This window comes from Balaenoptera acutorostrata, chromosome 9, assembly GCF_949987535.1.
Source record: "Balaenoptera acutorostrata chromosome 9, mBalAcu1.1, whole genome shotgun sequence".
In the NCBI taxonomy this organism is placed as follows: Eukaryota; Metazoa; Chordata; class Mammalia; order Artiodactyla; family Balaenopteridae; genus Balaenoptera; species Balaenoptera acutorostrata.
Window position 1 is genome coordinate 51,776,617 of NC_080072.1, and position 26,146 is coordinate 51,802,762.

Here is a 26,146-nt window from a genome sequence, read left to right on the forward strand (position 1 = left end):
AGTTTTTATTTGAACACCTACTTTCAGTTCTTGGGTATATCCTGGAGTGGATTTGCTGAGTCATATGTAACTCTGTGTTTAACTTTTTTGAGGAACTGCCAAATGATTTTCTATAGCAGCTGCAGGATTTTACATTCTAACTCACAATATACTGGGTTCCAATTTCTCCACATTCTCACCAACACTTGTTATTTTTCTTTTTCTTTTCCTTCCTTCCTTCCTTCCTTCCTTTTTTTTTTTTTTTTTTGTATGGTAGCCACCCTAGTGGGCATAAAAGTGGGATTTCATTGTGGTTTGATTTGTATTTCCCTAATGGTGTTGAGCATCTTTTGATGTTTTGAGGGTTTTTTTGTTGGTGGTGATTTGTTGTTGTTGTTGTTATTGTTGTTATTGTTGTTGTTGTTGTTGTTGTTTTTGGCCACACTGCAGCATGTGGGATCTTAGCTCCCTGACCAGGGATTGAACCTATACCCCCTGCAGTGGAACCACGGAGTCTTACCACTGGACTGTCAGGAAGTCCTCTTTTGATGTTTTTATTGGCTATGTGTATATCTTTTTTGGAGAAATGTCTATTCAAGTTCTTTACCCATTTTTTAATTGGATTTTTGTCTTTTTTTTGAATGTTCTGTGCAGCTTTCGGGATCTTAGTTCCCTGACTAGGGATTGAACCGGGGCCACGACAGTGAAAGTGCCAAATCCTAACCACTGGATCACCAGGGAACTCCCAGATTTTTGACTTTTTGTTGTTGAATTGTAGAAGTTCTTTATATAGTCTGGATACTACACCATCATTAGATAATGATTTATGAATATTTTCTCCCATTCTGTGGGTTGCCTTTTCACTTTCTTGATAGTATCCTTTCATGCATAAACATTTTTAAGTTTGATGAATCCAATTTTTTTTTAATATATTTGACATATAACGTGTAAATTTAAGGTGTGTAACGTTAATTTGCTACATTTATATATTATAGCATGATTGCCATTGTAGTGATATTTAGCACCTCTATCACATTACATAATTATTCTTTCTTTTTAGTGTGGTTGGAATAACTAAGTTCTAGTCTTTTAGCAAGTTTGATCATTAAAGTTCAATATCATTGTCCATATTCATTATTCTGTGCATTAGATCTCTATGGCTTATTTACTACTATGGCTTATTTACTACTAGTTGCAAGTTTGTACCCTTAAACCTATTTTTTTCTTTTGTTGCTTATGCTTTTAATGTCATGTCTAAGAATCCATTGACAAATCCAAGATTATTAAGATTTACCCCTGTGTTTTCTTTGAAGAGTTTTATACTTTTAGCTCTTAGGATTTAGGTCTTTGATCCATTTTGAGTTAATTTTTTGTAAGTGGTGTGAGATAAGGATCTAACTTTATTTTTTTGCGTGTGGATATCCAGTTGTCCTAGCACCATTTATTGAAGAGACTTCTTCCTCCATTTAATGGTCTTATTAGCACTTTTGTCAAAAATCAATTGACCATAGATGTATGCACTTATTTTTGTACTTTCAGTTATATTCCATTGAACTATAGATCTATACTAATGCCAATATCACACTTTTGATTACCATAGCAATGTAGTAAGTTCTGAAATTAGGAAGCATAAGTCTTCCATACTTGTTCCTTTTCAAGATTGCTTTGGCTATTCTAGATCCCTTGCAATTCCATATTAATTTTAAGATCAGTTTTTCCATTTCTGCAAAAAAAGGCAGTTGTGATTTTGATAAGGATTGCTCTGAATCTGTAGATCATTTGAGGGAGTATTACCATGTTAGCAATATCAATCTTCCCATTCCATGAACTTTCATGAGCATTAATTGTCTTTCCATTTATTTCAGTCTTCTTTAATTTCTTTCATTAATGTTTTGTAGTTTCCAATGTACAAGTCCCATACCTCCTTGGTCAAATTTATTCCTCAGTATTTTATTCTTTTTGATGTTATTGTGAATGGAATTATTTTCTTAATTTCCTTTTTGGATTGTTCATTGTTAATATACAGAAATAAAACTGATTTTTGTGTATTGATTTTGTGTTTTGCAACTTTGCTGAATTTGTTTATTAACCAATAGTTTTTTTGTGTGGATTCTTTAGGATTTAACTTTATATAAGTCATGTCCTCTGTTTTGCTTCTTTTTTTCCGATTGGATGCCTTTTATTTCCTTTTCTTGCATAATTGCTCTGGCTAAAACTTCCAGTACAATGTTAAATAATAGTAATGAGATTGGGCATCCTTGTCTTTTTCCTGATCTTAGGGGAGAAGCTTTCAGTCTTTAATCTTTAAGTATGTTAGCTGTGGATATTTCATAAATGCCCTTTATCATGTTGAGGAAATTCCCTTCTATTCCTAGTTTCTGTGTTTATCATTGAATGGGTGTTGGATTTCTCAAATGCTTTTTCTACATCAATTGAGGTGATCATGTGGTGCATCCCTGGGATAAATCTCACTTGGTCGCAGTGTGTAATCCTTTTAATATGCTGCTAGATTCGGTTTGCTAGTATTTTGTTGAGGATTTTTGCCTCTGCATTCATAACAGGGATTGGTTTGTACTTTTCTCGTCATGTATTTGTCTTGCTTTGGTATCAGGATAATGGGGCCTCATAGATGAGTTAGGAAGTGTTACCTTCTTTTCTGTTTTTTGAGGAATGGAATTTTGGTGTAGTATAAAAAGGCTTGAAGAGGGAGTCACTTGATCTAAGATCTATTTCTAGCATCACTGCTAATTAGCAACGGACCTTGGGCAAATTACTTATTCCCTCTTAGCCTCGCCTCATTCTCATGTTTCATCTTTAAAGTGAGGGTTTAAGACTAGATGATTGCTAATGTCTCTTCAAACTTTAAAATAGTTTTTCATTACTGTTATTCTGTTTAACTCCAAAGGCCCAAATTAAAGCTAAGGAATGAGAGTTTTAAGAATGTAGATTTTGGCTAAGTATTATATAGAAATTTTCAACAGTGAGGGCTGTTCCACAGTGGAATGAACTGTCTTAGAAGGGAATGCTCTTCCCATTACAACTATGTTTTATTAGGGGCTAGACAACCCCGTCAGGGATGCTGTGGAGCAGATTTTTGTGAGTTTTACGGAATGGTTGGCTGGACTTCTTCTAAGTACTCCCTCTAAGCTCTAAAATCTGTATCATCGAATTACCAAGAGAGGCGAAGGCCTGTCTCATTCTTAGAGGACAAAGCTGACCTGTCGAGAGACAGGATGAGGCTTCGTTCTGTTTTTGTTTTGTTTTTGTTCTCATTACAAATGTTATACATGTTTGTTATAAAAAATTCAGAAGTGCCCAGAGAGAATCACTGTTAAACATTTGTTAACATTTGCAGATTTTTTTCTATGAATATGTTAATATTTATAAAAATTTAGATATTTATGACATCCATTAGGCTCTGCAACATTTTCCACCTAATATAGGCATACCTCAGAGATACCATGGGTTTGGTTCCAGACCATTGCAATTAAGTGAATATGCAATAAAGTAAGTCACACAAAATTTTTGGTTTCTCAGGGCATATAAAAGTTATATTTACACTGTACTGTAGTCTGTTAAGTATGCAGTAGTGTTATGTCTAAAAAAACAATGTGCATACCTTAATTTAAAAATACTTTATTGCTGAAAAATGCTATCATCTGAGCCTTCATTGAGTCAATCTTTTTGTTGGTGGAGGGTCTTGCCTAGATGCTGATGGCTGCTGACTGATCAGGCTGGTGGTTGCTGAAGTTTGGAATAGCTGTGGCAATTTCTTAAAATAAGACAACAGTGAAGTTTGTTTCAATCGTCCTTTTACAAATGATTTCTCTGTAGCACCCAGTGCTGTTTGATAGCATTTTGCTCACAGTAGAACTTCTTTCAAAATTGGAGTCAATCCTCTCAAACCCTGCCTTAGCAACTTAAGTTTATGTATTATTCTAAATCCTTTGTTGTCATTTCAACAGTATTCACAGCATCTTTACCAGGAGTAGATTCCATCTCAGGAAACTACTTTCTTTGCTCATGTGTAAGAAGCAGCTCTTAAGCTGTTAAAGTTTTATCATGAGATTGTAGCAATTCAGTCACATATTCAGACTCTACTTCTAATTCTAGTTCTCTTGCTATTTCTACCACTTCTGCAGTTACTTCCTCCACTAAAGTCTTTAACCCCTCAAATTCATCCACAAGGGTTGGAATACATTTCTTCCAAATTCCTGTTCATGTTGCTATTCTGACTTCTTTCCAATGAATTGTAAATGTTCTTAATAGCATCTAGTATGGTGAATCCTTTCCAGAAGGTTTTCAGTTTTCTTTGCCCATATCCAAACAAGGAATCAATATCTATGGCAGCTGTAGTTTTACAAAATGTATTTCTTAAATAACAGGACTTGAAAGTTGAAGTTACTTCTTGATGCATGGGCTGCAGAATGGATGTTCTGTTAGCTGGCATGAAAACAACATTAATCTCATTGTACATTTCCACCAGAGCTCTTGGTTGATCAGGTGCATTGTCAGTGAGCAGTAATATTTTGAAAGGACTCTTTTTTTTTTTTTCTGAGCAGTAGGACTCAATAGTGGGCTTAAAATATTCAGTAAACCATGTTGTAAACTGATGGGCTGTCATCCAGGCTTTGTTGTTCCACTTATAGAGCACAGGCAGAGTAGATTTAAAATAATTTTTAAGGGCCCTAGGATTTTGGGAATGGTAAATGAGCATTGGCGTCAACTTAAAGTCACCAGGTGCATTATCCCCTAAAGAGAGAGCCAGTTTGTCCTTTGAAGCTTTGAAGCCAGACACTGACTTCTCCTGTCTGTGAAAGTCATAGATGGCATCTGCTTGAAAATCTGTTGTTTAGTGTAGCTACTTTCATTCATCATCTTAGCTAGATCTTCTGGGTAACTTGCTGCAGCTTCTTCATCCTCATTTGTTGCTTCACCTTGCAATTTTATGTTGTGGAGATGGCTTCTTTCCTTAAACCTTATGAACCAACTTCTGCTAGCTTTAAACTTTTCTTCTGCAGCTTCCTCACCTCTCTCAGCCTTCAGAGAATTGCTCTGGATTAGGTTTTGGCTTAAGGGAAAGTTGTGGCTGGTTTGATCTTTTATCTAACCGCTGAAACTTTCTTCATATCAGCAGTCAGGCTGTTTTGCTTTCTTATCATTCATGTGTTCACTGGAGTAACACTTTTAATTTCCTTCAAGAACTTTTCCTTTGCATTCACAACATGGGTTAACTGGCACAAGACGCCTAGCTTTTGGCCTGTCTCAGCTTTCAGCATGCCTACTCACTGAGCTTAATCATTTCTAGCTTTTGATTTAAAATGAGAGATGTGTGACTCTTCCTTTAACTTGAACACTTAGAGGTCATTGTAGGGTTATTAATTGGTCTAATTTCAATATTGTGTGTCACAGGGAATAGGGAAGCCCAGGGAAAGGGAGAGAGATAGGGAACAGCTGGTCAGTGGAGCAGTCAGAACATACACAACGTTTGTTAGGTTTGTTGTCTTATATGGCCTAGTTTGTGGTGCCCCAAAACAATTACAATAGTGACATCAAAGATCACTGATCACCGATCACCATAACAAATATAATAATAATGAAAAAGTTTGAAATATTGTGAGAATTACCAAAATGTGACACAGAGACATGAACTGTTGGAAAAATGGCGCTGATAGACATGTTCAACTCAGGGTTGCCACAAGCCTTCAGTATGTAAAAAACTGCAGTATCTGCAAAGCGCAATAAAGCAAAATATAATAAAACAAGGTATGCCTGTACTGGCTCTCAGATATACAAGCCATATTAGTTTGTATGTCTATCCGTATTAGTATGTGTGCCATCCTTTTAAACTACTAAAGCATAGTATTCTTTTAAATTGTTTTTTTTAATTTAACTTATGTCTATTAATAGATGTGTTAATTAACAGTTTATCTCAGTTGCAACAATGGTTCAGTAAACTTTTCACATATGTAATTTGCATAGCTGGGCCGGCGTTTCTGGAGAATGAATTCCTAGAAATGGAATTGCCTGGTCAAGTGGAATTGCCATTTAATCATTAATGGATCTTGTCAAATTGCCCTTCAAAAAAGTTATAGCAGTTTATAATCCCACCAAGAGATGTTAAACAGTGCTATTACCCAGTGTTAAAGAGAGTATAGAGAATCCTCAGTATTTTTAATCTTTGTCAATCTAATAGGGTGAAAATACCTAATTTAAAAATCAAGTAGGGCTTCCCTGGTGGCGCAGTGGTTGGGAGTCCACCTACCAATGCAGGGGACACGGGTTCGAGCCCTGGTCCAGGAGGATCCCACATGCAGCGGAGCAGCTGGGCCTATGCGCCATAGCTGCTGAGCCTGCGCTCTAGAGCCCGCGAGCCATAACTGCTGAGGCCTGTGTGCCTGGAGCCCGTGCTCCGCATTGGGAGAAGCCATCTCAGTGAGAGGCCTGGGCACCGCAACAAAGAGTAGTCCCCCTCGCTGCAACTAGAGAAAGCCCGTGCACAGTGGGGAAGACTCAACGCAGCCAAACCAAAAATAATAAATAAATTAAATAAATAAATAATTTTAAAAATAATAAAAAAAAGTCAAGTAGTTCTGGCACTTTCCTGGCAGTCCAGTGGTTAGGACCCACACTTCCACTGCGGGGGGCACGGATTCGATCTCTGGTTGGGGAACTAAGGTCCCACAAGCTGCAGCATGGCCAAAACAAACAAACAAAACAAAACAAAAAAGTCAAGAAGTTCTGTAAGGTTTAAAAAGCAGAACACATCAGTCCTCTGCCTATCTCTATCCATCCCTGATTATTATTTCAGTGGCAACCACTTTAAACATTTTTAGTTGTTTTCTGATCCTGACCTCTATATTTTTAAATAACATGATTACACATATACTCACACACACATACATATATACACACACACATATATATATATAATTTTCCTTTTGACTTTCTACCATGGAAGGTGGTAATTATCTTATACTGCTACACTATACCCATCACATACACACTTTTCCTCCCAGTTTTTAGTTAAATAAATATTCCCTATTTACATTATTGTGACATATAAATGTTATTCACAGTTGAACCACTTGGTGTATTTGGTCATATTTTCTTTCCTTGCTTAAGATTCTTTTGGAATGTTTCTTACTGATTTATAACAGCTCTTTGTGTATTATGAATAAACCTTTTGTCATACATGTTGCAGGTATCTTTCCTCAGATTGCTATCTGATTTTATTTGTAGAATTGGTACAGAAATTTTTGTAGACTAGATTTATGAACCGCCCTGTGGGCTGAGGATTCTGTTATTTGCTGTTCTGTTTGGATGGCCCATTTGGTATTCCTTGTTTTCCATCCTGGTGCATCTGAAGGTCTTCTCCCTGCCTAAACAGATTTTAGGTACTTGCTGTAACTGCAAGTTTGTAGTTCTTTTTTTTTTATAGTTCTTGAGGGACCCCCTCACCTTGAAATTCAGATCTGCTCTAGGCTGAAGATGGGCTTCAGGGAGGAGAAGCAGAGCAGAAATATAGTTGGGCCATCACTAAAGTATGAACTTCACTATTACATAAACATAATTAATAACACCAGCTACCGTTTATTGAGTACTTCATAATGTGCCAAGTATTTTGCTCTGCGGTGGGTAATTTTATTTTTTGCCATTGTATGGATCTAGAAACTAAAGCTCAAAGAGATTACTGAGCTCCACTCAACCAACGATTAGCAGAGTCAGGATTCACGTCCAGTCCCTCTGACTCCTATGCTCTCCTTCACTCTTCCCTGATGTCTGTCTGTTTGTTTGTTCAATTAGCAAATATTCTTTGATCCTTTTTAGCCCCGTGCTAGGGCAGTAGTCAGTTAATATTGTTTCATGGAGAAATCACTTTGAAAAAGAGTTTATAAAGTTGGATATTCATATTCCCTATGATCCAAGAGTTTAATTCCTCGATATATGCCAAGAGAAGAGTTTGCACATGCATCCCAGGAGGGAGGATGTACCAGAATTTTCCTATCAGCGCTATTTGTAATAGTAAAAACTTGAAAATGACCTGATACCCATATATAGGTGAGTGGATAGGTTAGTTGTGATATATTTTCACAATGGATATAACTTATAAAATAATACATATATAAATATATGGAATAACACAAAAATAATTAACTGTAGTTACAAATCATGGTAAGGATGAATCTTAACAATATAATATTGAGTGAAAAAAGTCCCAGAAGAGTACTTATAACTTTATACCTTTTATAGAAAGCTAAAAACAATGAAAACTAAACAATGTTTTAGAAATATGTGAGTGATAAGATCATATTTTAAAAAGCAAGGGAATGATAAAATCAAGATTCAGGATAAGGCTGATGTTGGATGGAGAACTGGAGGATAGGCTAGAGAAGAAGAGGACGTAGCTAAATATAAGTAAATTTAGGTGTTCCAGTTCTTATGTTGGATGGTGGGTTCAGTATTTGTTATATTATTAAAAAATAATTAACTTGAAACGGAAAGAAATCCTGTCACTGCTTCACATAAATGAACCTTTGGGACATTATGCTAAGTGAAATAAGCCAGTCATAAAAACACAAATACTTCCACTTATATGAGGTACCTAGAGTAGTCAGATTCATACAGAGAGAACGTAGAATGGTGGTTGCCAAGGGCTGGGGGTGGGTGGGATTGGGAAGTTGTTGTTTAATGGGTACAGAGTTTCAGATTTGGCAAGATGAAAAAGTTCTGGAGATCTGTTGCACAGCAGTGTGAATGTACTTACCGCTACTGAACTCTACACTTTTAAAAATGGTTAAGATGGTAAATTTTATGTGGTTTTTTTTTAACCATAATTAAATTTTTTTTGGCCATGTTGCACAGCTTGTGGGATCTTAGTTCCCCAACCAGGGATTGAACCCAGGCCACGGCAGTTAAAGCGCTGAGTCCTAACCACTGGACCACCAGGGAACTCCCAAAAATAATTTTTAAAAATTAAAACAGGGGGCTTCCCTGGTGGCGCAGTGGTTGAGAATCTGCCTGCCAATGCAGGGGACACGGGTTTGAGCCCTGGTCTGGGAAGATCCCACATGCCGCGGAGCAGCTAGGCCCGTGAGCCACAATTACTGAGCCTGCGCGTCTGGAGCCTGTGCTCCGCAACAAGAGAGGCCGCGATAGTGAGAGGCCCGCGCACCGCGATGAAGAGTGGCCCCCACTTGCCGCAACTAGAAAAAGCCCTCGCACAGATACGAAGACCCATCACAGCCATAAAGAAAGAATACTGGGGCTTCCCTGGTGGCGCAGTGGTTGAGAATCTGCCTGCTAATGCAGGGAACACGGGTTCGAGCCCTGGTCTGGGAAGATCCCACATGCCACGGAGCAGCTGGGCCCGTGAGCCGCAATTGCTGAGCCTGCGCGTCTGGAGCCTGTGCCCCGCGACGGGAGGGGCCGCGATAGAGAAAGGCCCGCGCACCGCGATGAAGAGCGGTCCCCGCACCGCGATGAAGAGTGGCCCCCGCTTGCCGCAACTGGAGAAAGCCCTCGCACGAACCGAAGACCCAACACAGCCAAAAATAAATAAATAAATAAATAAATAAGAAAATCCTTTAAAAAAAAAATAAATAAAAAGTTTCTATTTAAAAAGAAAGAAAGAATACTGGTCCAAAAAAAAAAAAAACTCATTAAAAAAAAAATTAAAACAAAAGTGATCTATGAATAGACTAACAAGAATATTCATTAACCAGAGATTCTGATTAATCTTTTTTCTCTACTAGAAGTTCAAAAATAAAGGCAAGAAAGAAAGCAGTTCCCAAGACAGGGATTTACCTTACCAGATATTAAGACATACTATAAAGAATAGACAAATAGGGCTTCCCTGGTGGCGCAGTGGTTAAGAGTCTGCCTGCCAATGCAGGGGACACGGGTTTGAGCCCTGGTCTGGGAGGATCCCACATGCCGCGGAGCAACTGGGCCCGTGAGCCACAATTACTGAGCCTGCGCGTCTGGAGCCTGTGCTCCGCAACAAGAGAGGTGGCGATAGAGGCCCGCGCACCGCGATGAAGAGTGGCCCCCGCTTGCCGCAACTAGAGAAAGCCCTCGCACAGAAACGAAGACCCAACACAGCCATAAGTAAATAAATAAATAAATTAAAAAAAAAAAAAAAAGAATAGACAAATAGACCAATGGAAGAGAGTGAAGATCTCAGAGATAAATCCTTGTATAATGGGAACTTAATATACACTAAAGATGTAATCACCAATCAGTGAAGAAAATAATCATTGTTAAGTAGATTGTGTTGAGAAAACTGGCTCACCATATGGAGAAAAATTAAAACTAAATTCCTATATAACACTGCATACAAAAAGGAACTAAAGATAGATTAAAGATCTAATTATGAAAGGCAAAATTATGAAGTTAATGAAAAGTGTATAAGATAATAAGATAAAGATTTGAGGGACTTCCCTGGTGGCGCAGTGGTTAAGAATCTGCCTGCCAATGCGGGGAACACAGGTTCAAGCCCTGGTCCGGGAAGATCCCACATGCCGCGGAGCAACTAAGCCCGTGAGCCACAACTACTGAAGCCCGCGTGCCTGGAGCCCATGCACCACAAGAGAAACCACTGCAATGAGAGGCCCAAGCACCACAACGAAGAGTAGCCCCCGCTCACCGCAACTAGAGAAAGCCCGCGCCCAGCAACAAAGACCCAATGCAGCCAAAAATAAATAAATAAATTTATAAAAAAAAAAAAAAAAGATTTGATAAATTTGATTATATTAAGATTAAGGATTTTTGTTGGATAAAGGATACTATAGGCAAAGTTAGCTGATAATAGAATGAGAGATTAATAATGATTAAAAGTGACAATAGATTAGTATCTAGACTATATGAAGTAACTCCTACAAATCAACAAAGGAAAGACAGAAGCTCCAATAGAAAAATGAGCAAAGAATATGAACGGGCAGTTTACAGGAGAGGAAATCCAAAAGTCCATCAAGCCTGAGAAGGGATGCTCAAAGTCATTAGTAGTTAGAGAAATGAACATTGAAACAGCAATGAATTATCAATTTATTCGATTGGCTAGAAACTAGAAAGCCAGATATTTCCAAGTATTGGCATGGATCAGAGGCTGTAGGAACCCCCATGCATTCTTTGTGGGTGTGAAGCCTGTTGCAGGCATTGTGGAGAGCAGCATGGCACTATTCAATCAGATGGAATATATACATGTCTTGTGGCATATCCTAACAGGATATATGAGAGGGTGTTCATTTAAATGTTAAGTTTGGCAGTTAATTGAAGAGTTGCAGGCAATCTAGATACCTATCTCTGGGTAAATAGGCAAAATGTGGTGGATGCATATCATGACACTGTGTACCTATAACAACTTGTGGACCTTAAAAGCATAGTACGGAGTGGAAAAAGTAACAAACTGAAAGATACACAACACAGTGCCGATTAATAAATCAAAAATATACATATTAAACATATTTAAAATATACATATTAAACACACTCCACTCTGTGGAGTGAGGAATGGGAATAAAAAAGAACCAAAACAAAACAACTCCCACAAGAATGTTGTGTAAAGGAGAGGCACTGGGTTTGTTGTTGAGTAGTAGAAATATGAGCTGTTTGAGATTAGCTGTCAGAGCTTTCCAAAAAATGCTTCTTATGGCATGCCAAGGAATGATGGAATTAATTGATAAGGCTCTGTTTCTCTCAAACTGAATGAGATTTTCTGTTCTTCACTAGTGCTGGTTGGTGGCCCAGCTTTCCATTGGGCACCCATGACCACTAAGTAGAAAAACACTAGCTCTGTTCTCCTAGACCAGGTTTCTCAGTAGGGAGACTATTAACATATTGGCCAAATGATTCTTTATTTTTTCGGGGGTCTATCCTGTACATTGTAGGACGTTTAGCAGTAGCCGCAGCCCTGGCCTCTACCCACCAGATGACTGGTAACACCCCTCCCCCAATTGTGACAAGCAAAAATGTCCCCAGACATTGCCAGATGTCCCCTGGGGAGAAAATTCACTCCCAGTGAGAAACACTGTCCTAGACTCTAGGACCTAGAGCAGCATGGATGTTGCCGGCCATGAGATTGATTATGAGCAAGTATGCCAACCTACTGGTTTCACTGTGAAAAGTATCAAACTTCTCTCTGTAATTTAGGAGTTCAAAGAAAAGAAACTTCACTTTAAAAGAAGAGAAACTTAGTCTAAATTAACTGCTGTTGGGAACAAGCGATCTTACGGTTTTGTGTATTTAAATTTCAGGTACTGTTCTTTTCAGCAACAATAGTAATAATACCTTAAACTGCTTAGAGTTTTGAATTTGTTGATTTAAAAAAAAACACTTTTCTCATCTGTTCTCTCTTTGGAACCTCACAACAAATAGCTTTATAAGATAGGATAGGGATTTGTCTCAATTTTTCAGATGAGTAAACCAAAGTGCAGAATCCTGAAGTGATTTATCAGGAGCACATGACCTTTAAATTTACATCTGGAGAGCCAGATGTAAAATCTGGTTCTTGGTTAAGTGCCCTTTTCCATACCGTACTCAACCATTTTTTGAGGTTTCCAAAAGCTTCAGGAAATTATTGTCAGTTCTGCCATGGTGATATCTGTTTTTAACTCCCCTGATTTTTCCTTTAATAATTTTTGCCCAAGTCCTTTTCTTGGATTTCAGGTAGTTTCACAACCACCTCCCTTTGCTCTACATTGTCTTGCCTCCTCAGGGTTTCCCCCCAGCTTAGTGACTGATGCTGGGAGGCAGAACTTGGGAGACAGAAGATCTGGATTGGCAGCCTAGCCCAGGCCACACTTGCTGTTTGGCTTCTCTGTAGCTCATTTTTCATCATCTATTCAGAGAATCTAATCTTACTTGCTCCTTAGCTCCCTCAGGGATGTTAGGGGAAGGAGTAAGTTTATGCCTGGAAAGTATCCTATTTTTAAAGATCTCCAAGGAGAAGCTTTCATCATGTCTGTCTGTTACCAAATATAGTATCTTTTCAGACTCCTATCCCCTGAACTGCTGTTTCCTCCTGGAATGGATGAGTGGCAAAATCTCCTACCTGGAAATCTTTAAAGTTCTATAGATTTTTCTCAGACCAAGACATTAAGAGGGTTACTAGAATGTGGCTAGAGAATGCTAGGATGGTAAAGGGTTGTAATCCACTTCTTATGAGAAAGAAAAACTTTTCTCCTCAGAATATAATAAAAACTCCTAAGTGTGATCAGCCTCCTCTGAGCCTTGCCTACCTCTTTAGGCTCATTTCTCACACCTCCCTCGGGTACTAGTTGTACTCTCTCAGGTATACCATGTCCCTGCATCATGATACCTTTCTCCACCTGCACCTATTGGACCATCAGGACAGAGATGGTAGGTTGCCTTCTTCAGGAAGCCTTCCTTGATTCCTCCACGTTGAGTGAAGCACCTCTACTCTACTTTCTTGGCCACCAGGGCCTACTCCATTATAGCACTTATCATTCTGGATTATAGTTATTTGTTTCTCCTCAGTAGACTTCTCCTTCTTGAGGCGGTTTTGTATTTTATCTTTGAATTCCCCAGTCCTTAGCCTGGTGTCCAGTAAATGTTTATTAAATGACTGCTTGAGTGACTCTTTTGCCTGGAGAGGAGAAGACCTGGGAAAAAAAGACATAAAATTAGGAGAGTAAGCATAAGAAATAGGGAGTAAATTTACTCTGTGCTTCTCTGAAGGACAAGAGTTTGACCCAGAGGCAGAAGGGGGAGGCAAAGGCAGATTTTTTTCAGGTCAGCATCAGGAAAGAACAATCTAGCGCATTTGTTATCATTGGAATGCCTGCTTCATGTGGTAAGGTTGACCATTAGCCAGGGGTGTGGTAGGAGGTAATTGCCAACCAAGTTTCTGCCCTGTAGAATATTCCAGCAATACGTGGGGTCTTACCAGGTCACAGAAACTGTGCTACTACATCTGCTTGCTCAGCCTCTGGATGATCTTCAGATAATAACCATGGCTTCCTGTAGTTTTGTCCAGGCCTCATACGCCAGTGCCTTCAGCTCTTCCTTACGTGATTTGGTTTCCAGACCCTTTGTAATCCTGGCTGCTCCGTTGTGGTCATGCTTATTCATCACTGTTCTTTCTACATTGTGGTCCTAAGACCTGATCTCAGGGCCCAAGTTTGCTTCGACAGCAGAGAGTGGTAGAGCTGCTGCCTCCTTCATTCTGGGTTTATTCTTAGTTAAACAGCGTAGTGTTGCCTTGGCTTTTTTGGTAATGGCCCTGTTGGCGTATATTCTCTGGCAGTTTGTGGTCAGGTGAAACCCCTAGATCTGTTTCACATGAGCTGCTGTTAAGCCACTCCTTCCCCAACCTATACTTGGGTAGTTGGTGAGGTTTCATCGTAAGGTTTTGGTTCTTCATTTCAGCTTATCAGGTCACAGCATGTTAGAGCTAGAAGAACTCTAGGAATGAGCTTTATTCATTTTGGATCTTGTTTCTGTTTCCCATGTTCACTGCCTTGCTCCTCTCTCCTTCCCAAGCTTTGTACTATTCACAGTGTGGTAAGCAGATCCTTTGTATTTTCATCCAAATCATTCATGAAAATATTGACCAGAGCTGTAGAGCATATCCCAGACACCTTCTTCCAATTGATCTCTGTCCATTTATCAGCATTTTTTTCATGCTGATTCAAGCTGTGAGTCTCTGACTTTGTTCAGCTACCTGGGCTTGTCGTTTTCATTTCACCCTCAGTATTCCTCTTCAGCCAAGCACGGCGGGTGGCCCTGCCCCCATAATGTAGGAAGATACAGAAGTGATGAGAATGGCAGAAGTCGGAAGTGCCAAGCATCAGCACACTAACAGGGGAGCTGGTGCCCAGAGAAGGATGTGATCTGGGAGCTCTTTTTTTTGACTTTTCGTGAATTACCATTTCTGAGATGAAAGAAATCTAAAACAAAGACAGTCCATTTAAATTGGGCTAGCTCTTACTGTTAGCATCTAACATCATCAACTCAACTGTGTAGCCTTGTGGAGAGAGAAGTGGGATGTTGTTATTCTTATCTTCCAGATCAGAGAAGCTGGGATTGTTCCTCAGCAAATGTTTGCTGAATGAATCAGTGAGTGAGTTTCAGGCTAGTCTTCACTTCAGCTTCATATTTTCAGATTCAGGGAGAGAAGGATGAATGGCTTTCACACACACACGCACGCGCACATGCACGCGCACACGCCATAATGAAGCCTCCTTCAGAACCAGAGCTCTGCCATTTCCAGTCAGTCTCGCCTTGACAGCTCCTGACCACACTGCTACATCTCTCCTCTGAACTCCCATAGCAGTGCTTGATGCTTTGCATGGCTGCCCAATTCATGAATTTATGTCTCATCACCCCAAATTCTGGAAGAGAAGTTAGGGCCACGGCTTCCCATTATTTTGTGCCTTTCACAGCATCAAGTACAGGCACTTGGTTGAGCAAACTATCAAACCACATGTGTCGCCACCAGATGGCACCAGAGTCCCTGCTATTGTTCTGAGACTCTTGAGTAACTTTCAGCCATTTATTGCCAAGCTAGCCATTAAAAATGCCTTCCCTAATGAGGAAGCTTCAATTTATTTAGTAAGCAAAATGCCAATAATACTACAGTAGACACAAGTAAATTAACCAGGCAAAATTGTAACTTACCATTTTCCCCATGGTAGACTGTTGTGTTCACCCAGCCCCTCTGCCTGCTGCTTGTCAGGCACTGAGCTCTCACCCCAGCAGCTGCTTTCCAGGCCTTGAAGAGAATCTGGCTTTCAAGCCTCCCTGGCACAGAGTGTCTCAATACCTGAAAGTGGCTTCAAATCCTTGGTTTGGGTTTTTGGATCATTTATTTTTCCTGGAAAGGACAAATTAAACATTATAAAGAAATTGCTATAACCTCACCCCCTTTAATATGTTGATTATTTTGGTTATCTCATTGCAGTCTTTGCTCCCTTATATATGTGGCTTTATTAATTTTTGATCATGTGAAGCCATAATAAGAGCTCTCATTTACTTAATGCTTACTATGCAACTATGCTTGTTGTTTTATATACATTGCTGCCATTGAAATATAAGAGCTATTATATTGAATCCTTACATTATATTTATTACATTACTTACATTGAATGCTTGCCTTGTTGGGTACTGTTCTAAAAGTTTTCCATGCATTAACTCACATGACCTATACAGCCTGATGAGAGTAGGTACTGTTTACCTCATTTACAGTTCAGAAAACAGGCTGTCAGAGTTAAGTGACTTGCCTAAGGTAACACAGTAAATAGCCATATTGGGATTCATATCTAGAACTCTTTAATTCTAAAATCACTGTTCATTTCACTATATTATAGCATTCTGCTTTGTTCATTTGCTCTTTAATGATTTCTATTTGTACTTCTTCTTTAGAAAGGGTGTAAGGATTTGTAGAATCGTTAAAATATGGGTTTGATCTATGTTATTCTCCTGCTGCTAGACTGTTAGCTCCTTGAGGACAGGGACTAGAGGTCATGTTTATTTATTTCTGCATTCCTCTTCTCATGAAATGCAAAGTTAGTACTTGGATGAATGAGTGAATTCTGCCTTCACTCTCCCAGGGAGTCTGAGATACAAGGCTGCCTAACAGAACCTTAGCGTGCTAGAGCTTGAAGGAGTTTGAAAATCAAGTCAAACCCTTCCTTTAAGGAGGAAGGCCCTCCTTAGGGTGACCTACTGAGTTGGAGGCAGAACAGAACTAGAATCCAGGTTTGCTGGGCTTCTACTGGGCCATCTGGTTTCAAAAAGCCGAATCCTGTCCCTAAATCTCCTTCCTTCCTTCCTTTTCCTACCCACCCCCGCTCCTCTCTTATCTTTCATGATGTGTAAGTAGAGTAGCTTTACACCCTTAAAGTTTCAAGCCTGAACATTACAAAATGAGGCAAGATTTTCCATTCCTTTTACACCAATGTGGCTTACTCTTAATTATGTCTTTGTTCAATGCAGAATAGAATCCAGGTCCTCTGCCTCTCACACCCAAAATATGCAGAGCTGCAGCTCACGTAGGGAAAATTATCTCTACTGGATTCCCCCACAAGAACATGCTGTTGGTGACTGATGGGGAGTGGGAAAGAGGCTATTAGGGCAGGCTGGTGGTTTTTATGTAACAGCCAAGTTTTTGGAAAAGCTCAAAGGAGATAGGAATTCCTGTTCTTTCTCAGAGCGGACACATGTGACCAGGCCACGTGATTTAATTCTTCTCTAGTTTCTGGGCCTACTGTTTTGTAAACACCCCCATGAGCCTGTTAAAGCAAACAATGTGAAGGCTAAAGACCCTGTAGCCCTTCTTTCCACAACCACCTTCATCCACCCCCCTTTTAGTGTCACGATTCTGGTTGCCTTATCCCCTAGTTTAAATAATCTGCAGTTGTTTGTTGTGATGTATTTTCCTGGTCTCCAAGTATCTCCTAGAATGTCACCTGGAACATTATTTGGGTAGCCGTTTGTTAGTACATCCTGGTGCTTTTCACACTTTTTTTTGTAAGGCCGGAATACTTTAGAATGCTTCATTCAGAGTCAACTGCACGTTCCTATACAGTGGAATTGGTACTGAGGCTACATTGTTCACTGACCAGTGGGCACACAGGGCTGGAAGCTCTAAAGCAAAGTGGCTGCTCACCATTCTCTTCCACTGTCTCTCTTTTTTTTTTTAATATGTAAAATCACGCTAACAAACTAACGCTTTTTCTTGCCACAGAGCAGTCTATGAGAGAGTAGTAGCTACAGACAGCTTAACACTAAAAAGATGCTTTAAGCTGCACTATCCAGTGTTGTAACCACAGTCCCATGTGGCAGCTGAACACTTGAAATGTGACTGGTCTCTTTTGAGATACACTGTAAATATAAAATAAACATCGGATTTTAAAGCCGTAGTACAAGAAAAAGTAAAATATTTCATAGATAGTTTTATATTGACTACATGTTGAAACGGTAATATTTTAGATATATTGGGTTAAATAAAATGTATTTTAAAATTAAGATCATCTTTCTTTTTACTTTTTTTTTTAACATAGCTACTAGAAAACTTACTTATTTTTTTTTATAGTGGCTTTACCAGTTTATATTCCCACCAACAGTGTAGGAGGGTTCTCTTTTCTCCACACCCTCTCCATCATTTATTTCTTTTTTAACTTTATTTATTTATTTATTTTTATACAGCAGGTTCTTATTAGTTATCTATTTTATACATATTAGTGTATATATGTCAACCTCCCAATTCATCCCACCATGACCCCCAGCCCCCTCCCTGCTTTCCCCCCTAGAAAACTTAAACTTACATATGAGACTCACATTATATTTGGACTGGGCAGCGCTAGTCTAGAAATTCCCAAGAGTAAATAGTTTCTCAAAAGTTTTCTCTTCTATGGAACTTTAGGAAACTAGCTAATATTTTCCTCTCTATAGCCACCCCCCTTTTTTTAAAAAAAATATTCTTTCATTTCATTTAATGATACCAAGAAGAAAGCCTCTATTAAGTGCTAATTATCTGTTTTTACACCTGCTACTCACCTGAGAAGAGTAAAAATTGGGTGGTTGGGGGAGGGAGTTAGGAGACATTGGGGAGCAGGAGACTCATGATTGGTCCAAACTTCTGACTTAGAATTGTTTTATACATTTGGAACTCTGTAGCTGACAAGTCTGAGGTAAAGATATGAAGGAGGGAAAGTAAAATAGATACTCTTTTTTTTTTAAATTAATAAATTAATTTATTTATTTATGGCTGTGTTGGGTCTTCGTTTCTGTGCGAGGGCTTTCTCCAGTTGCGGCAAGCAGGGGCCACTCTTCATCGCGGTGCGCGGGCCTCTCACTGTCGCGGCCTCGTTGCGGAGCACAAGCTCCAGACGCGCAGGCTCAGTGATTGTGGCTCACGGGCCCAGTTGCTCCGTGGCATGTGGGATCTTCCCAGACCAGGGCTCGAACCCGTGTCCCCTGCATTGGCAGGCAGATTCTCAACCACTGCGCCGCCAGGGAAGCCCCAAAATAGATACTCTTTAAAACAAATGTGCTTCCCTCTTAGGGTTCTAGTCTTGCTTTCCCCTCATTTGTCTAAATTCACTGAGGATCTGTCATGGGCCAGCCAGTTTCCTGGCACAGAGGAATCAGATGAGTATGGCCTTGTCACTGCTCTCAAGGAGGTTACAGTAAGCTAGAGAACGAATTTGAATCCAGTCTCATACTCTAGGTAAGCACTGTAATGATGGTAGAAAAGAAAATGCGTTTGGAGCAGTAGGAAGTCATGACTTATTCTGCCTAGAAGGGAGACTGAAGGCTTTGTGTGTCTTGGATGTGATACTCTCAGGCCGAAAGGCAGGTGGGAAGGATGTTTTAGCCTGAGGGGAACAACCTGACTACAGGCATGGGGAATGGTAGAAGGTGGTCCTTGAAATAGTAGTTTGGGGCTCCATTGTGGGGGATTTGACTGCCTGTCTAAGGATGTTGGGTCTAAGGATGTTGAATCTTATCCTGTAGACTGGGGACCCTTAGAGGGTTCCAAGCAGGGGGATGACATACTTCAAGACTGTGTGCTCCTGGGAAGGATAAATTGGAGGGGAGACACTAAATGCAAGGAGACTTAACAAAGAGGTCATAGTCAGCCAGGTAAGGGGTAGCAAGGGCTCAAATGTAAAGGAAAGAATATGTACAATAAACAGTCGGATGTGGGGGGGGTAAAAGGTTGGTGTCAAGCACGGTCCCAGATTTCTAACTTGGGTCACTAGGAGGTGCCTTTATCCAAAATTGGAAATGTAGGAGAGGATCAGGCTAAAATGGAACACACAAGATGCGCTCTGGATTTGCAGATAGAGCTGCAGAGGGAGCTGGCTAGAGCTGAAGTGCTTGTGTTTGTGTTTCAGATGGTGACCCTCTTTCAGATGTGGGTTGTTCCCCTCTATTTCACAGTGAAGCTGCACTGGTGGAGGTTCCTAGTGATCTGGATCTTGTTCTCTGCCGTCACAGCCTTTGTCACCTTCCGAGCCACCCGAAAACCACTAGTACAGACAACCCCAAGGTGAGAATTTAGGTAGTGGGTAGTGGGAAGGAGCTAGGCTTCCTGAACTAACGGGTTGGGATGCATGAGAGGTAGGTGGGTTAGACTGAAAAAATCGCAGTTTTTGTCTGCCAAGATTACTTGGCACAAAGCCCCACCAAAACGAGCTGATTGGGAGACCTCCTGCCCCATTCACAGGATAAAAACCTCCAAGTCTTTCCCTATAGCTTACCTTACAGTTTACATCAAGGTCTGTTTATATTAAAAGCTAACAAAGTAAGTAAGCAAATCCTGGTCATTGTGGTCTCATTATAACTGTCATTTTCTTCTGTAACCTCTTCTCTGATCTCTAAATTAGATTTTCTGTCACATTCTCTCCTAGTGCCCTGTAGTTTTCCTTCATAGAACTTATCGTAGTTTATAACTAAATATTATTTTGAGTGTCTGTCTCCCCCACTAAACTAACTATGAGATCAGGAATCACATCCATGTTGTTTGTCACTGTATACCCAGGCCCTACCACAGGATCTGGCACATAGTAGCCTATTCTCTGAATTTTTGTTGAATGAATGAATCTCAGCAAATTTACAATTTTCCAGCAAACAATACTTCCTTCTTTGGTCACAAAGCAGCCCCTGCCTGTATACATCTTTTTTCTTTTTTAATTAATTAATTAATTTATTTATTTATTTTTGGCTGCATTGGGTCTTCGCTGCTGCACGCAGGCTTTCTCTGGTTGCAGCGAGCGGGGGCTACTCTTCGTTGCGGTGCACAGGCTTCTCATTGCGTTGGCTTCTCTTGTTGCAGAGCACGGGCTCTAGGCACGCGGGCTTCAGTAGTTGTGGCGCGCGGGCTCTAAGGCGCAAGCTCAGTAGTTGTGACGCACGGGCTTAGTTGCTCAGCGGCATGTGGGATCTTCCCGGACCAGGGCTGAAACGCATGTCCCCTGCATTGGCAGGCAGATGCTTAACCACTGCGCCACCAGGGAAGTCCCCTGTATAATTCTTTGTATTTCCAAATGCATTTCTCATTTGATCCTCCCAACCAGCTTGAGAGGTCATTTAATATCTATACTTGACAGGAAAAAAAAGAGATTTTCTCATTTTTTCATTCATTCATTCAACAAGTACGTGCTATGTGTCAGGCCCTGTGCTGAGCACTGGGGATACAGAGCTGGAAGAGACATGGTCCCTGCCCTCAAGGAGTACTTGGTTTAATGGAGGAAATGGGCAAGAAAGCAGCTGTTTTAGTGCAGTTGGTAAGTACTGTGAGACACGTGTGTACAGGTTCAGGAGAGCCTAAGAGAAGAACCGGCCAGCCTCAAGAGTTGTGACTATCCGATCCGATCCAAAGTTTTCCAAGTTGCAACTTGCTCTTTTTCCCACGCCTCTTATGTTCCACTTTACTACAAGCCTTTCTTTGGCCTTCTGAGTTTAATTCTACAAAGTAAAATTTATCTGCAAGGTGAGGTCAGTGATCCAGAAGCCCCTCTCTGGCTGTGGTAGTTTACGTTAAAAGCCAGTATAGAATATACAGGCTCTGGAGCCAGATGGATATGGATTGGAAACCCCAGCCCTGCCAGTTGTTAATTATATGACCCCTATGACTGCACATTTCTCAGCGTTGAATTCTTTATCCCTAAAAATGTGATAATAGTTGTTACCTCTGATAATAATTGCTACCTCATACAGGGTAATATGAAGAAAAATTGTAATAAAGCATGTTAAGAGTCATCAAGTAACATTTTCAACATCTAGCTAAAATGACTGAAAATGTGTCTATAACATGGGAGGTTTTTGATAACGGTAACAACTAGCATTCGATAGTGCTTTACAATTTCAAAGTACTTTCATAAACACCCACATTTATTCATGCAGCATTTATTGAGCATATATTATATACACCAGGAAATTATATACACTGTGTAGAATCCAGTGAGAAAGGTAGCAGGGGGTTCCTGTTTTAGAAATAAGTAAACTTGTCTCAGGTTGATATGACTTACCTGGGGTTACCCAGCTACTAAACCTCACTTAATCCAGGTTCAACCTAAAATGCCACATCCTTTCCACTGTGTCTCAGTCCCATCTGATCAGTACAAACCCTGGATAATGGAGCTGTCTGTGGTCTTTGAGGGCAGACACTGCAAGGTGTTTGGGTCCCTCCGCCAGCCTGAGAAGCCATTGCCCCTGGTTTAGCCACAGCAGGGAGGCCCAGGCAGGGACCTTGAGCATTCTCCCTGAGGCCCAGCAGGGTTGGCAGTAACCTACTCAGCTCTCAGGAGCCAGGCAGATTGCTAAGTTACTCCTTAGCTCTCCTCACAGGTAGAACAGTGGCCCCTGATATCAGGGACCTACTTCCATAGCATTTAAAAGGCTCTGGTACATTCTGGGAACTATCTTACCTCTCTGATCCTAGTTGCAGTCAATCAACCAGATTCCACACTGCTTTTCATTGGATCCTAGGGAGCATGGCTCCTCCTTCAGGAGCATCACACAGCCCCATTCTACTGCACCCCACCCCCATCACGCACACACATCCAATTCAAGGGTATTCGTTGAGTGCCTCCTTCCTTATCCCTTCTCCTCCAGGAAAAAAAATAAATTCAGAAACAAACTCATTAGATATAATTCATTTTGTTATTAGCCTATGGGTAGGAGTGAAGCAGTATTCACATTAACCATGCGCAGTTACAAAAGCCTGTAGCTAATTCTACCTCTTATTCATCTTCCCTTGAATCCTCTTTCCTGATAAGAATACCTGTTTCCTTCTGAGCATAGCTATAGTTACTAATTTTCACTTCCTCATCCAACTAACCTGAATTTGAGATGACATACTCGTCTGAGGTCAGCTGTGTACTTTCTTTGTTTGAGGTTGAAACTTCTCTTTTCTTCCCTTGGTCTGAGACCAGGAAAATACAAAGCACTAGCTCCCTGGTATGTGGAGGTGTTTCTGCAATTGAGGGAGTGACCAGCCTTGCTCAGTAAAAGTCCTAAGCAAAGAGCCTGATGTCCCCATTGATGTGAGAGTAAGGGATTCTGGTGGTCCAGAGGCTCTTAGGCCAGTGTTTCTGTGTCAGCTGTACTAATTTTTTCTCCTTTCTCCAGGTTGGTTTATAAGTGGTTCCTGCTGATCTATAAAATCAGCTATGCCACTGGCATCATTGGCTACATGGCTGTCATGTTTACCCTCTTTGGTCTTAACTTGTTATTCAAGTGAGTACCCTTTGCTTTTGTTTTTGCTAGTGTTTGGGGAGGAGGGACTGGTGAGATGTACCTTTGTTCCTGGGACAGGTCCTGAGTATGAACAAGGGGAACGTGGTGCCTAGGATAGGAGACTTGGGCTTTGGAGGATAGGAGGATGGGTGGGCCTTCCATGATTTGTGCTGGCAAAGAGAAAGGAATGTCTGGATGATACAGAGTTAGAGTCTCAAATCATTGGTTGTACTTTCCAAGAATTTATATTTTAGTGGAAAAGTATAATAACAAAAGTAAGCATAATAATGATTATAGCCAGTTACTCATAACTCCATCACCCCAACAGAACCATTTTCCTTTTCCATGTGTGTATTGTTTACTGTAACATCCACTCTACCTGAGTGGTCTTATGTTCAAGGAGAGTAGGAGTTGGCAAACTACATCCTGTGGGCCAAGTTGGCCTACCTTCTGTTTTTATAAAATAAAAATATTTTACTGGAACACTCATATTCATTTGTTTACGCATTGTCTATGGCTGTTTTTGCAGTAAAACAGCAGAGTTGGATAATTGTGGCAGCGACTATATGGGCCACAAAACCTAAAATACTTACAATCTGGACCTTTACAGAAAAAGTTTGCTGACCCCAGACTAGACAGTTGAGCTCATGGGACACAGCTGGCCACACCTGGCAACAGATCCACCTAGAAAGATACAAAACAGGAAATAGGTCAGCGTCTGCAGGAGTCCTCACAATAGTCCCAGGGCTGAGATATGAGGGAATGAGACCACACAGATGAGTGTGGGAGCCAGCCAGGCCCAGAAGCCCCACTTCTCCAAGGAACACATCAGGTTTAAAACTCTCCCAGTCCAGATGCAGTGTTCTAATCGCAGGTCAGGTTTAACATATAAGCATTGCTGCTTTGTGACACAGCTGACATTCCACCTTTAAGAGATTTCTCAGGAAACAGTTAACCTGTGGACTTTTAAGTCCTGCTCCATTGTTGGTCACGTAGGTTGTTTTTTCAGTGCAGCGCTGTCACAGATAACATTGCTGAGTGGCTTCCTAAGGGTACATGACCAGGAGTGGGATTCTGGCTGTTGCTTCATATTGTCATAAGCTTTCCAAAATATCTGTATCAGCATACAGGTTTCCTCCACCTCCCGTTAAGGCAGAAGCCAAGTAATCCTGGACTCTGGGACTGGAGGGTACAGTGAGTAAGCAGGGCAGAAAAGGGTAGAAATGTGGTTTCCACAGCTGCAGGCTGTGGATTGTGAGGAATCTTAAGCCTGGGACAGTGCATTGAAGCTAGAGATTTAGGATTCAAATTTCAATTCATGACCACTGGCCTCTTCCCCAAACCAAGTATACTGTAGGCAGGAGTCTCTGAAACTGAAAGGAATAAGTCCTGCTTTATATAGTGAGAGGACACCCATGGAATTCTTTCTTCCAGGGGTAGTACAGGCTGAAAGAATAAACAGGCTCCACAAATATTTACAGGAATTTATCAGAGTCAACACATCTCATCAAAGAAAACCAGGGTACTTCCAGATATCTTCCTAACCCGTATGGTTAAAAAAAGTAAAAACCAAGATTCTCCATTATGTTTTAAATGTATTTATTCTAGAGTTATAGTTTCTTTTTACTTTGATAAACTGTATAAGGAGGGAAACATAATTGAGAATCTTGACCAATTTTATGCTACTAATCAGGTTAATTGGTGTAAGATCATGATGTCTAGTTAGTAGGTTAAATATTATAAGATTGGTGGGCAAATTCAACTTTCTAAGCTACGTGTAATTTACAACTTTAAGTGAACACGTACAGTTCTTGGTACAAATGTTTTAACAAAGGTAGTTTTCTATAATAAACATTTAAAGACTCAAGATTGCAAACTGTTGGTCCCTGGGATTACTAAAACAAACTTCCTAATATTATAGGTCTATTGTCCTTAGTAAGGAGACTTGGACCAAAATTTAACTTTGATGACATGATACAGAATATGTATAGATGCAAGTTAAAATTTTATGGTAACTGGTATGTGTATATTTACTAACTTTATCTTTCTTTTCTAAAGCTGTGGTTGGCAAACTTTTTTGTAAAGGGCCAAATAATAAATATTTTAGGCTTTGTGGGACAAAAGGCAAACTCTAGGATGGTGTATAGGTACTTATATAACAAGAGAGAAAACTCCTCCCTTGCTCCACCCTGTTTGCCTGGGTGGCCTGTCTCAGATGGTGGACATACTTTGTGCCCACTTGCCATCATATGAAACGTTCTCAGAAGGAGGGGCCTGATGGGGGCGGGTGACCCCTGGGATCATTTTCACTCTCTGCTCCAGTGACACCCAGATCCTGCTGTGCCCTTCCCTCCTTTTGGAGGGCTCAGCCATTTCAACTTGGGCAACTGGCTGGAGGTGAGGCAATTCAGTAGTGAGTTGCTAACTTCCGGACTGAAAATTCCACTGCTTAGTGTGTAGCAGTTGCCAGTAGTGGAGTCCCCAACGTATAGGTGCCAACTAGGCAGCTGCAAGCATGGTCATCAGTCAGAGGAGGCAGGCACTGGAAACAGAGTGGGGAGGTGAGCAGAAAGGGATACCCTGGCTTGGTCTTCACAGCTCCCAGTCCTAGGCTGTTCAGGTGGTGCCCACAGGTCATATACAGACAGGCAACAGGCTGGATTTGGTTTTAGTTTGCCAACACTTGCTCCAGCTATTAAAGCTTCTAGCTTTAGATGCTGCCATATGTGTCCCAGAGTAGTAATCCAAAGCAGTTGCATCTCAGGGCAGGCCTTACAGGCCATGCTGCTTCCCTTACAGGATCAAACCAGAAGACGCCATGGACTTTGGCATTTCTCTCCTCTTCTATGGCCTCTACTATGGTGTTCTTGAGCGGGACTTTGCAGAAATGTGTGCAGACTACATGGCGTCTACCATAGGGGTGAGTTCACTTGGGCTCTTTAATACTGCCTCCTGCCACC

General features: G+C 40.6%; 1 protein-coding gene across 3 annotated transcripts in view; it reads left to right on the forward strand.

The window, feature by feature from the left end:
- Window positions 1–26,146, forward strand: part of RNF121 (ring finger protein 121) — an 84,809-nt gene that overhangs the window by 42,017 nt on the left and 16,646 nt on the right. For all 3 annotated transcript variants that reach the window (XM_057552487.1, XM_057552489.1, XM_057552488.1), the window contains 3 exons: window positions 19,841–19,995; window positions 23,079–23,186; window positions 25,986–26,106. In XM_057552487.1, the coding sequence (XP_057408470.1) occupies window positions 19,841–19,995; window positions 23,079–23,186; window positions 25,986–26,106 (384 nt within the window). The remainder of the gene's footprint in view (window positions 1–19,840; window positions 19,996–23,078; window positions 23,187–25,985; window positions 26,107–26,146) is intronic.